The 14,049-nt window shown below is 39.0% G+C and overlaps 1 protein-coding gene across 1 annotated transcript in view; it reads right to left on the bottom strand.

Moving 5' to 3' along the window:
- SEL1L3 (SEL1L family member 3) overlaps positions 1-14,049 on the bottom strand; it is a 128,021-nt gene that overhangs the window by 8,672 nt on the left and 105,300 nt on the right. The window contains exons 18-23 of the mRNA XM_069068930.1: positions 10,595-10,685; positions 10,394-10,478; positions 9,561-9,670; positions 4,033-4,160; positions 2,602-2,704; positions 2,426-2,498 (exon numbers count right to left, since the gene is read on the bottom strand). Coding sequence (XP_068925031.1) covers positions 2,426-2,498; positions 2,602-2,704; positions 4,033-4,160; positions 9,561-9,670; positions 10,394-10,478; positions 10,595-10,685 — 590 coding nt within the window. The remainder of the gene's footprint in view (positions 1-2,425; positions 2,499-2,601; positions 2,705-4,032; positions 4,161-9,560; positions 9,671-10,393; positions 10,479-10,594; positions 10,686-14,049) is intronic.

The raw sequence follows: 14,049 nt of genomic DNA, 5'->3' as shown, positions 1-14,049 counted from the left end.
GAACATAAATTCTCTATGGGTGATTGGAGTCTAAAGCAAAATGGATAGACATCTCAGTTTAAAAGTACAAAAATGAATTATATTTTTTAAAAAGATGACTACACAGACTGAAAGGCAAGTCATAAAATAGCAAAGTCCCCTAACTTAAAATAATGTGCTATTCACAGGTTATTTCTTCCATACAGTTCCTGGATTTTTAAATAGCTGTGTTTTGAGTATTTTTTGTTTGTTTTTGGTAATACCTTGCCAAGTGTCAAAAACTCATCATCACATCTGCTCTATTTAAGAATGCTCAGCCACTTAATCTTTTATTTTCATATTTCTTTCCTTATTACCTCGCGCTGCTTGACCCCTATCAGAGAGGGACACCATGAGTCAGCACTGTTGTACATTAGGTAAATCCTTTTGCTTTTGACATAGATTCACCAAAGCTTATTTTCTTCTTTCTCTCACTCTTTAATATGTAAAATGGTCCCCAATACAGTGGCCAATCCCATAATTGTGGCTAATTATTAAAATAATAGATATAAACCAGAAGGGAACCTCAAGAGATCATCTAGTCCAACTTTCTCATTTTACAGATGAGGAAATTAGAACCCTGAGAGAAGTTAATTACCCAGGGTACACAGGAAATAAAGGAGCAGAGCTGGGGTTCAAACATAGGTATCTGAATTCCAGATCCAGGATTCTTTCTAAGTTTGTACCCAACCTGAAATCCTGCTAAATACTAAAGACATTTTCTACGTATTTTATCTCTTTAAAGTATCTGTGTTTGAGAAGAGTTTGAACATGCCTTTGGAGAGGAAGGGAAGGAAACAGAGTTAGGAGAGAGCAAAAAGTTAGGGGGAAAAATGTGTAAATATGTTGATGGTACAGAGTATGCCCTGCAATGTGGATAGCTGAGGAAAAGGAAGAAAACAGAAAAGAAGTGATAAATAAAAGTGAAGGAAGAAAGAGTAAGATGAAGATATATTGAGAGTATAGATGAAGATATGAAGAAAAGTAGCAGAAACAACTTTTCATAAAAAAACAATTCTACTAGCCCATGAATTTTCATGGGTACCAGCTGGTATAAAACCATAAAGACAATTTTCAGCTCCTCTAACTGAATTGCATTTGTAATAATCATAACAATATTTCTACAGAGTAAAAATGACAACGATAATTTGAAATGGAAAACACTGACAAGATGCAAAATGAATGTGCTATACCTGGTAACAAATTTAGTGATGGAATTGAATTTTCATGAGCTAGATTTATAAGCCAGCTGATGATAAGGCATCAGACCTGGTCCCTCATTAACTTCCTTAGGGGACTGGAAGCAAAATGATGATTCCATCTGCCCTTCTCACCACTAACTCCTTTCTCACCACCTCCTGACATCAGGTTTATTCTGTTCACTTTTCATTTTCTGCTACACAAATAATCCCCACAGTAATGTTTATAGAGCATGTCCCTTCTTCGTGTTGTTGTTTGCTAATGTCTGCATAGATGTTTGTGAGTCTTTACATCTTTTTGTGTCTGTCCAGGTTGTGGAGCCTATTTTAGACTACAATCTAAAAAGAGCCTGTGTGCCGGCTTATTTTGGTCTGTACAAAACACTCTCCCCTGACTCAGATACATGCTGAATAAAAGCCTTCTGATGATGATTTCAAACTTATACATCCATGTATTTAAGACGTTATCAACATGTATTCATCCATTCAACAAATATTTATTGAACCTTTGCTATATGCAAGATACTGTTCTGGTTGCAGTGAGGGATATAAAGTAGTTTAAATCACTATTCCTGCTCTCAAGAAATTTATAATCTAGAATAGGGGTTCTTAAACTTTTTGGTGTGTCATTAGCCCCTTTGACAAGTCTAGTGTAGCCTGTAGACCCCTTCTCAGAATAGTGTTCTTAAATACATAAAACAAAATACATAGAATTGCAAAAACAAATTCTATAGAAATATTATCAAAATATATTTTTTAAAAGTTTGTGAACCCCAGATCTAGAAGACAAGTTAAGATACATATATCCACAATACAATGTGGTACCTGGTAAGTGTCATATCAGAGACACAAACTAAATCCTAGAGAAATGAAAGAAGGGGGCATTATGACAAGTTGGGGGTGATTTGGAAAAGTACTCAATTCACTGCAATGAAACTAATATTTACTGTAGTAATGAAAAGGAGGTGGTGTGTGAGCTGGGCCTTGAAGGGAAAGACTGGATGAGTTGTTGTGAGTGGAAATCAGGAGGTACTTTAGGTAGATGGAATAGTCTAAGTAAAAGAAAAATGGAGGCAGGAAAGTAAGACCTAACAGAGGAAGGGAACACACATACACACACACACACACACACACACACACACACACACACGCATGCATGCATACACTTTTTTTTTCCTGTAATGGGTTTGATTTAGATAAATCATTACCTGAGACTGACTGAAAATACTGGATTGCCAATGCGATCAATACAGAGACCAGAAAGGTTCCCAGAAAGTACATCTGCCAAAATTCAGAAGTGGGTATTAGATGAATAACAGCCAGAAAGGTCGGGGATTGTAAAGATAGGTGGAAGTGGGGGGAGGCCCAGGGACATAATACCTACCGGGGCTGAATGCAAAATTCCATTACAGATAATCCGCAAATAAAAATAAAACAAAGCTAATGAACAAGGACTGAGTGAATCTTCATTACTATGGCTCCAGCACCTACAATAAAAACCACAAATCACCCTGATTATTTGACTTAATTTGGTAATAATACTGATCGCTGACATTTTCTTTTTTTTTTTTTTTAAGCAATTGAGGTTAAGTAACTTGCTCAAGGTTACGTGGCCAGTTATTTCTGGGTATGGTGCTAAGTGTCAGAGCCCAGATTTGATCTCCAGGTCATCCTGACACTGGGGCTGGTGCTCTTACTCACTGAGCCACCTGGCCGCCCCTCTCCAAAGTATTGTAAACTGAATAACACTACCTAAATGATGACTTTGCTACCATTAAGCCCCTTCCCAAAGCCTGGACCTGAAAACATGGCTTTAACATCATAGAGTGTTAGGGTTAGGAGAAGCCTGGGTTTCACAAAACCACCTCTTCATTTCACAAATGATTCTGCTAATGTTCAGAGATTTGCTGAAGGTCACCACATAATTCATTTCTTCCTTATCAACCACCCCAACCTTATCTTCCCTAGAAGTTACCTGCGGAACCTAGTGGAGAGAGCATCTGCCTGGGGATCAGGAAGAGAGGATCAAGGGATGAATAAAGTGCTTATGAATCATTTGCTGTATGCTCAGCACCAGGGACAGGGCTAAGACTAGACTAGGAAAAGTGAGGACAACCTTTGCTTTCAAAGAGCTAACTCTAAGAACTGAATTCAAATTCTAGCCCAGGTTTACTGGCCATGCGATTTGGGGCAAGTCACTTAATTCTCCTGCCTCAGTTTCCTCATCTGCAAAATAGGACTAATAATAACACTTGCCTCAGAGTTGTCACTTAATCTCTCCTTCAGTTTCTTCTGCTATAAAATGAGGATAATAATAACTTCATAGAGTGGATCAAATGAGATAACATGTATACAGCTCATTGAAAACCTTAAAGTGCTATATAAATGCTGGCCGCTAGAATCACCACCATCATCACTGGTATTGTTATTTACATGCCTAGCTATACAAAAACTTCACTCCAAGAAAAGTTATCTGATGATTGTTCTTTTTACAGCTTCCCATAGGCATTTACAAAAGAAATATTTTTATCTAGGAGTTTGACTTTATGTCAACAACCCCGAACTATAAACCTCGTGCCTAAGGCAAATAGTAATGAATCAGCTGAAGTTGGCTGGGCAGGGAAATTTGTAAATTCACTAGTAAGCCCTGGATCTTGAGCCCTTTTCATTCTTCCCTGTTAAGATATGCTAGTAGGCAGTCGGGGTGCCAGGCTAGTGTGAAATGGAAGGCAGACTTTACCCAGAAGCAAATTCTTCCCTTTTAGCTCACACACACAGAATGCCATATAGTCATCAAGTGAAGTTATGAGCTCACCTTTCATAGAGTTCCTGAAGGATTGAGATGTTACTAGAATGGAGTGTTTGATCAATCTCTAGATATTCCAAAATGTGGTATGGGATAGTAGCTCCCTCTTCAATTAGAAGGGCCAGGTTAAAAAATCCCTAAAACATCAAAACAAACAAACAAACAATAACCAAACAAACCACAAACAAAATTCAGCCATTCCAAACAAACAAATCACATACCCACACCCCTCATCAGAATGTAAACTTTTACAACCTCCATATTTTTTTCAGTCCTAGTGCCAGATGGTTTTGTCATCTTCATTGATGAGTTGTTTCCCTAAATATATGCATCTGAGAAATTTATTTGCAAAAGAACCAGTAGGCTTTCATAGGGATGCTGAGCTCCATCTGCTCGGAAACTAGTCAACCGGAGGATTTGTCCTTTTCCTTCACTTTCTGAAAACAAAACTAGCTGGAAATTTTGCCTTCACATCAAAAAAAGGGGGAATGGACCAAAGCAAAGGCTATGCCCATTATTTACTGATTATTCTTTGAGGCCTTACCAGCAGGTTGGAAACCAAACTTTGTATTTTCACATTTTGGTGGAGTCATATTCTAATACTGGGCATACTTTTAAGGCATAGGATAGCTGTGCTTAGCTTTCCATTAATTACCATGGGAAAATTACTCTTAGGTCCTTTCTATGAAAAGTCTCTGCTCTACTTCCTGTTTTCAGGAAGTCTGGGAATGGTTCTAATCAGCTATATTCTGGAGCCAGCTTGTATAGGCTGGTAAACTGATTGTTAAATTTTCAGTATGAATATTCACACTTCAGAAATAGATAAGTGCCTAAAATCAGTGATTATTTATTATTTTGTCGATTGTCTAGGCTTAAGAAAATGATGGAAAAAGTTAATAATGCAGATTAGACTTAAAGGTGTGCTGGACATACCTATTTTACAGAGAGCCGGTTGTTAAACACTTATTGGCAAATAACCCCTCCTCCTCCCAGTTATAAATCTTTTAGACAGATTCCCTTCAGGGGTTTGAGCAGAGCAAGGAAGAATACCTTCTTTCTAATTCAAGAGCTTCATGGGGTTAATGCCTCTTGCAAACTTGGTCACATAACCCTAAAAGGGAAGGCACCTGGTATGGGGCGCTAGAGTGCCCTACCACATTTTCTTCCAGTTGCTACTCCCACTGTGTTCTCACTTAAACATTTTCCTAAGTTAATTTAAACAGTGGAAGGACACATGCTCTTGCCAATGGCCCCTGACCAAGGCTACAAGCTCCAGGTAAGTGATTTTTCACTAGACCTAGGAAAGGGGCTGAGGGAATTTATTTGTTGTTCACATCTAGGAAGGTGTAATGTTTGCACAAAGAGTGAAGAAAGAACCCAGCTTTCTGTGCTGCTCCCTGCATATGGATGAGAAGGAAAACCTTGTCAATAAGTTGCTAGTCAACTCATTTTAAGGTAAAAGGTAGGTTAAGTTAAATAATGTTGTTGCTAATTAGAGGGCTCTTGACTGCTATTCTCTCTCCCCTCATAGGATCATAGACTCAGCCCTGGAAGGGCCTTTAGAGGCCACCTTGTCTCATTCCCTCATTTTACAGGTAGGAAACTGAGACCCAGAGAGGTTAAACAATTTGCCCAGGGTTACATTGGTGGTAACTGACAGAGGCAGGATCTAAAGCCAGTGCTGCTGACTCCAAATCCAGAGCCCATCCGGCTGCTCCACATCCCATTCCTTAGGTCCCAGTGCTCATTGCTTCAGTATTTCAATGGAACCATGACCTCATCAGTATGGGCTTTTTCTCCAACCCTTCGCATCATAAGCTATCCAAACCTTATTGTGGACAATTATCCTTCTACACGTCTTTCCTAGAGGCTCTGCTCAAGCTGTACAGCGCTGGAAAATTTCCCTTTATTAAGCTATCCTTTTAATTCTAGTGCTTTCCCTCATTGATTATTTCTAATTTATCCTGTATATGACTTATTTGTTCTTCAAAGTCTGGAAATTGTTTCCTGCATTAGACTGTGAGCTTCTGGAGAGTAGGGACAGTATTGGGTCCTTCTTTGTAATCTCAGCACTTAGCACAGGGCTCTGTGCCTATTAGGCACTTGATGTTTATTGAATGAATGACAATGGTCTTTCTCTCATCCAGAGGTCAATATGTCTCAGTCTTCTTTAAAAATTCCTTTGAACTCCTACAAAAAAAACCCATCCTTGCCTCCAATCTGCAGATAAAACAGAATTAAAATCCTTCAGCCCAGTATTCAAGGCCCTCTACAACCAGACCTCTACCCTACTATCTCCTCCAACTTTATGTTCCATTGCTTCACATTCCGATCTCCACAAATTCTTCATTCAGGAACCTTAATCATTCTCCCTCCCTGGCTAGGATTCTTTGTCTCTTCTCCCCTGTTTACTAATCTAAATTTTATTCTTCAAACTCCAGCTCAAATCCCAATTCCTCCCTGAAGCTTTACCCAACCAGCCTAATCCCCAACATGAGTAGCTCCTCAGAGTTCCTACAGCATTTACAATCCATCCTTTCATTGACCCTGAGGATCTGTTCAAGGGCAAGAGTTGCACAGTATGACAAGGCATGGATGAGCTGGGAGCTACACTAATGGATGGCATCCCCAAACTGATGTGATAGATCACAGATCCATCCCACTATATAAGTATGTGTTACCTTAGATTATTAGTTTTCTTTTTGCATAGATGTCAATTCAGATCAATAAACTTTAAGGATCTAGTCAGTACAAGACAATGTCTGTTTCCATTAGATTACAAACTCTTGAAGGAAAAGGAACCATCCTAGTAACCCCAGAATCTAGCTTGGTGCTATAAACTTGGCAGGCACCCAATCCTGTCTCTGTGGATGATGATGATGATGGGCACATATAAAGCACCTACTCTGCGTCAGACACTACGTTAGGTACTGAGGACAGAAAGACAAATATGAAACAATTCCTGCTTACATTCTTTGAGGAAAGACAGCATTTACACACACCAGTACATTAAAACAAAGTCATTTAGGCAGAGGACAACTAGAAGTTTAAGCTGCCTCTTGAAGAAAGGGCTTCTGTGAGCTAGAGGAGAGGAGGTAGTGCATTCCAAGCATGGCGGACAGGCAGTGAAGAGAACAGAGATGGGAGGCAGTGACAAGGCTAGTCTGGCTGGACTGGAGAGAGTCCTGAAAAGTAGCTTGGGACTACGATGCAAAGGGCTTTACAAGTCCCACAGAAGAGTTTATATTCTGTCTTACACACATTAGAAAGCCAAAAAGCTTATTGAGTAGATGAGCAGAGTGGTCATATCTGTGCTTCAGAAGAACCATTGTGGCAGCTGTATGAACTGGAGAGAGGAGGGACAAGGCAAGGAGGCTAATTAGGAGACTAATACTCTACGTGAGAAGAAGTGAGGATGTGGACTAAGGTCCAGCTGTGTGGAGGAATGCAAGAGATGTGGAAACAGAAAGAGTAAAACTGGGGACTGGTTGGATATGTAGGAAAAGGAGTCAGGAGTTGAGAAGAAAGCCAAGGTTCCAACCCTAAGGGAATGGCAACATGGTGGAACCCTCATCCTAAAGAGAAATATTCAGAAGAGGAATGGGTTTGGGGTAAAAGATAATGAGTTCTGTCTTGGATATAACGAATTTATGATGTCTATGGCTCATCTGATTAGAATAGTCATATTATAAGCAAGTAGTGATGTGAGACTAGCACTGAGGAAGACTGGGGATGCATATTTGGATGGGGAGTTGTTCAATCCTCCCTCCTCTACCCTTCCCTTTTTTTCTTCTTCCTCTCCCTTTCCCTCTGTCTACTTAGGGTACCCACACCCTTGCCTGTGGGTACTCTGCCCAAGAAATGTACATTTTGATGACTGAAAGCAAGATATATTGGGATTTATGGGCTAGATTTCTTTCTTAAAAATTACACCTTAAACCCAATTCACTCTGACTCTCATTGATTGACCAGCAACAGGTATATATTAGCAGCAAGTCACAAGCTTTCTACAACTCAGCAGGTGTCTTTATAAGTTGCTGTGGTTAAAGCTTTACCAGGCTGTTCCTAACACCACCAGACCCACACCTGATGCCTTCCTAGCACTGGCAGTTACCAGAACTTGTTTTCCAGAGGCATAGATTTTTGCAAACCAGTATTCACCTCAATGCCATGATGAGAAATTAAAGCAAGATGTTAGTGTAGGGTGAATATTGGATGATAATAAGCACTTTCATTAATGGTGATGGTCATCAATACAAAAGACCCTGTACAGTGCTGTTGATTTCTACCCCCATGAGAAAAACTCAGGCAGCTAAGAGGTACAACAGAAAGAGTGTTATACTCAGAATCAGGAAGTTCCGAGTTTGAATCCTGCCTCAGAAACTGACTAGCCTTGTGACCCTGGGCAAATCACTTAACCTCACTCAGACTCAGTCTCCTCATTTATAAAGTAGGAATGACAACACTTCACAGAGTTGTTGAGGATCAAATGAGATGAGTAAAGAGCTTTACAAACCTTGAAGTGTTATAAGGGGCTAGCTATCACTATCAATTTTTCTCATGTCCTACTCATTTTCCTGGGGCCCATCAACAAGAATTGAAGGTTGAGCCACTAAGGGAGAGCTGGGGTTATAAATAGAATTGGGATGGTGGATGAAGGCTCAGTCGATGTTCTTCCCCTTTGCCAGCCAGGGCTAGAGGCAGCTGGAGGGAAAGAGAGCCAGCATAGAGAGAATGACAGACATTCCCCTCCCTAGAGGGGAGCAGGTGCCCTCTATCTATAGCATGATGAGCAAACAGTGCCAAATCAAGGCACAATGAGACAAAGACGGATGGGGTCTTTGGTCCCTTTTCCCCTTATTTTTGAGTTTCAAACAAGGTAGGTCTGCAGGCTTCACTTGGTCTCAGTTTCAGTTCAGCATTGTGTTTATATAAATACACTCTCACAAGCCGACACCAGGGACAGCACTAAATATAGAGATTCAATGGTACAAGTGATCAAGGTCAAAATGTTTTCTATTAGAAAGTATATTAAATAAACATTTTAGTAACCGCTGAGCAGATGCCCCCTAGCCAAAAACAACCTCCCTCCGCCCGCAGGCCTCCCAGGCTGTGTTTATCCTCTCATACATGGAATGTTAGGTATGAAGGCTACCTTTGAGTTCTATTGTAAGCTCCATAGGGACAGGGACCATGTTTTAGCTAAACTTTGTATCTCCCCCCAGGCATTGCACATGATTCTATAGAAAAATGGCACTTGAAATGTATGAAGAATGAATAAATGAATGAATGAATATGAGTGTGCACGCTCACACACACACACACACACTCAAAACAGTAACAAGCATCCCACTTCCTGTGGCACTCTGAAATAAAACTATGAAATGGTCCCCCAGGACCGTCTTGCCGCTGCTAATGACCAGAGCAGCCTTCATGCAAGGGCGCTACTGACCGCAGGCTGCAGCCTTTCTCCTGCTCTCCTTTATGCAACATGATTTCAGAAAGAGGGCATGGGACACAGTCAAGTGTTTAATTACCTGTGAGTCTCCCTCCAGAGCAGCCTGGGCATACATCTGCACAGACAAATCAAGGTCTTTCGACTGGTTCTGGTGGCCATAATAGTAGAGGTCTCCCATCTTCAAATAAGCTTTGAGGCAAGAAGAGATTCACTTTAATGGTAGCTGCAGACACCCTCACATTGCTGTTCCTCTGACCTGCCAGTTCCTGAGGACAAGGCTTTTATGCTTCCTAAGGAGGCACTTAAAGAGATGTTGCTTGAAATGAATTGAATTACAAGCAGAGAAGCTTTTGTACTTTTCCCATCTCTAGTTAAGGAGTCAAAACCTTTTTCCAAATTGTTTCTAATTAAAATAGCTATCCTGAATGGGCCTGTGGGTTTCTTAAGAGTTCAAGCTCAAAGCCCAGGCATGGCAAGATTTCTCTTTGGTGCTGAAACTTAGCAACATTCCTTAGCACATAGTAGGCATTTAATAAATGCTTGTGGACTCTTGCTGCTTAAGTTTGAGTTCTCAACTAGAAATTTTCTTTACTGATTCAGATAAGCTTTTCTCTCCTGTAGCAAATCCATGTTTAAGAGTTATCCTCCAAATAACTTAAAAAAAAATTTTTATTCTCCTCCCCCCCTTTTTTTTTAACCAAAATGGTGAGTCTAAGGAGGTAGGAGATAAAAAAGACCTGTGCAGGTCTGGAGAGTCTGCCTTCTAACTGTGATTTTCATCATAGAATTCTTTCTCTTTTCTAATTTATTTTAAAATCTCTTACTTCACATAAAACGGTTAGGTTTTTCTTTGTTACCAATGTTCTCATGGTTGTTAATGGCCCAGCTCAGCAGCAGTCTCTCTATACATACCAAATGCAGGGGCATCGATTTGGAAAACAGAGAGATTATAATATCTCCAAACACAGTTAACTCCCAAGTATCTCCTTGCCAGTTCCTAGTGGGGAAGAGAGTGAAGGAAGGAGTCATTCCATGAATCAATGAGGTTTTGTGAGACATAGTTTATTCCCCTTTACCTTAAATTTAGAGTATAGGCAGAAAACAGTGACTTACTGGTCTCTCCTCACAGATATGGGCTAAATTTGTTTGTGACACTTCAATCCCAGTTTCTGCTGCTAAGACAGAATACAGCAGAGCTTCATGCCTAAAAATAGACAATTAATAATAAATTCCATGTAGTGGCTCTTAAGAATATTCTGAGAGAATTTTATACTCAAACATAAGAGGGCACAGAATAAGCAGTTTTAAAAAAAACATGAAATCATGAGTTTTTTTTAAATGAATACTGTAGATAAAAATACTGCATGAATTGATTTATTTCTTATTCATCGTAAAAGGCTGAGTTCACAGATAAGGGTTTTGTGAACTAGCTGGTACAATGGCGCCCTCTACTGGATAAATATTATGTCCCAACACTGGCTATGGACTGGACTTGATTGCTCACGTTCTTACATTCTAAAGATGCCTAGTGTTTTTTTGGAGACTGCTATTTCATAAGAGAGTCCATCAGGCTCATGATTCAGAACAGCTTCAGTGAAAGTTTAGTATTGAAGATGTTGGGAGTTTGGCCTTAGGATGTCAGCTCCTTGAGGATAGGGATTGTTTTCATTCTTTGTATGCGTATCCCTGGCACCTAGGGCAGTTTGTCCTTAATTCTCAACGACCATGGCATCAGGAAGGTGATGCCATGACTTGCAAATGAATTGGGTTTAAGTGAAGGAGGGCTGTGCAAAGTCACCAGCCTCACTTTCTCCTCCACAGCCGTCTGGGTCAAGTGGCAAGATATAAATCAGGACGATTGGAAATGAACCAGTACCTAGGGCAGTACCTGGAACACAATGGGTGCTTAATAAATGCTTGTTGACTGATTGATTTGCCAAGGTATGATATGATTTTAAAGTGGACTCTAGCCATGGAACCACTGTTTCTATACATTATACTAAATCAGAGTGGGAAGTATGAATAATTCTAAAGTCTTGAAACTATGGTTGAGGTACAGAGGCAGCAAAGAGAGCCCTGAACTCTGAGTCAAATGACCTATGTTTAAGTCTCTGCTCTACTACTCGCTACATATATAACCTGAGGCGAGTTCCAGGTTACCTCATTACTTTGGGCCTCAAAAGTTTCATCTGTGAATGGGGCTAAGAGATGAGCACATTGTACTTCACGGTGGTTGAAAGGATCAAATTAGAGGCATGTAATTCATTTAGTGACTGCTAAACTCTATATAAATAGATTTTATTATTTTTAATCTTATTTAATATTTATTTTACAAATTACATGTAAAGACAATTTTAGCGATTTTATTTTCAAATTTTGAGTTCCAAATTCTCTTCCTTCCTCCCTTTCCCCCACCATTGAGAAGGTAATCAATTTGACATAGGTTATACATGTGTAATCATACAAAACACATTTCCACATAAGTCATTCTGTGAGTGAAAACACTGACAAAAAAAACAAAAGAAAAATAAAGAAAGTAAAGAAAGAGTATCTGATCTGCAATCAGGCTCTATCAGTTCTTTCTTTGGAGACAGACAGTACCTTTCCTCATAAGTCCTATAGAACTGTCCTGGACCATTGCATTGCTGAGAATAGCTAAGATATTCATTATAGATCATCATACAATATTGCTGTTACTGTGCACAGTATTCTCCTGATTCTGCTCATTCCACTTTGCATAAGCCCAGTTAAGTATTTTCATATTTTTTCTGCGAGCATCCTGCTCATTACTTCTTAAATCACAACAGTATTCCATTACAATTATATACGACAACTAGTTCAGTCATTCCCCAATTGATGGACATACCCTAAATTTCCCATTCTTTGACACCACTAAAAGAACTTCTATAAATATCTTTGTACACATAGGTCCTTTTCCTTTTTGTTCTTTGATCTCTTTGGAATACAGACCTACTAGCGGTATTGCTTGGTCAATAGCCCTTTGTACATAGTTTCAAATTGTTCTCCAGAATGGTTGAATCAGTATACAGCTTCACCAACAGCACATTAGTGTTTAATTTTCCCACACCCTCTCCAACATTTGTCATTTTCCTTTTCTGTCATATTAACCAATCTGACAGGTGTAAGATAGTAGCTCAGAGTTGTTTTAATTTGCATTTCTCTCATCAATAGTGATTCAGAGCACTTTAAAAATATATAATTGTAGATAGCTTTGATTACTTTGTCTGAAAACTGTTTGTTCATATCCTTTGACCATTTATGAACTGAGGAATGGCTCTTATTTCTATAAATTTGACTCAAGTTTCTATATGTTTGAGAAATGAAGTCTTTATTAGAGAAACTCAGTGTAAAACATTTTTTTTCACAGTATAATTACCATTTATTTTCCTCCATCTTATTTTCTCTCTGTTTATCCTACTCTGTCCTTTTATCCTGTCCATTCTCAATAGTGTTTGGCTTCTGACTTTTACTTTTCCTAAACTGCCCACCCTTCTATCAGCCCCCCTCCCTTATTTTATCCTCATTCCTTCTTACTTTCCTGTACAGTAAGATAGATTTCTCTGCCCAACTATGTCTGTGCATTATTCCCTCCAAATTTCAATGACAGTAAAGTTCATGTGTTACCCTCACTGCTTCCCACATTTCCCCATCCACTGTAAAATCTCTTTCAAGCCTCTTTTGTGTCAGATAATTTATCTCATTCTACCTCTCTTTTTCCCCTTCTCCCAGTGTATTCTTCTTTCTCATTCTTTAATTTTATTATTATTTTTAGATAATTATAGCATCACATTCAACTCACACCTCTGCTTTTTGTCTATGTATACTCCATCTTACTGCCCTAATTATGAGAAAGTTTTTAGGAATTATAAATATAATTTTCCCATGTAGGAATGTAAACAGTTTAACCTGATCGGATTCCTTATGGTTTTTCTTTCTTTTACTTTTTTATGCTTCTTTTGCATCTTGTACTTGAAAGTCAGATTTTCTATTAAGCTCTGGTCTTTTCATCAGGAATGATTGAAAGCCCTCCATTTCATTGAATTTCCCTTTTTCCTCCCTGAAGGATTATACTTAGTTTGCTGGGTGGGTGATTCTTGGTTGCAGTCCTAACCTCAAGATAACATATTCCAAGCCCTCCAATCCTTTAATGTAGAAATTACTAAATCTTGTGTTATCTTGACTGTGGCTTCATAATATTTGAATTATTTCTTTTTGGCTGTTTGAAGTATTTTCTCCTTGATCTGGGAGGTCTGAAATTTGGCTATAATATTACTAGGAATATTCATTTTGGAATCTCTTTTATGAACTAATTGGTGGATTCTTTCATTTTCTATTTTACCCTCTAGTTCTACAATATCAGGGCAATTTTCCTTTATAATTTCTTGAAATATGATATCCAGGTCCTTTTTTGGATCATGGCTTTCAGGTAGTCCAATAATTCTTAAATTCTCTCTCCCAGATCTATTTTCTAGGTCAGTTATTTTTCCAATGAGATATTTCACATTTTCTTCTATTTTTTCATTCTTTTGACTTTGATTGTTTCTTGA

Source organism: Petaurus breviceps, unplaced genomic scaffold (assembly GCF_028583685.1).
Source record: "Petaurus breviceps papuanus isolate PSGF00001 unplaced genomic scaffold, PetGlider_PUasm1.0 140, whole genome shotgun sequence".
In the NCBI taxonomy this organism is placed as follows: Eukaryota; Metazoa; Chordata; class Mammalia; order Diprotodontia; family Petauridae; genus Petaurus; species Petaurus breviceps.
Note: the sequence above shows the minus strand (reverse complement) of the source record. Positions and strands in the feature narration are given on the sequence as shown.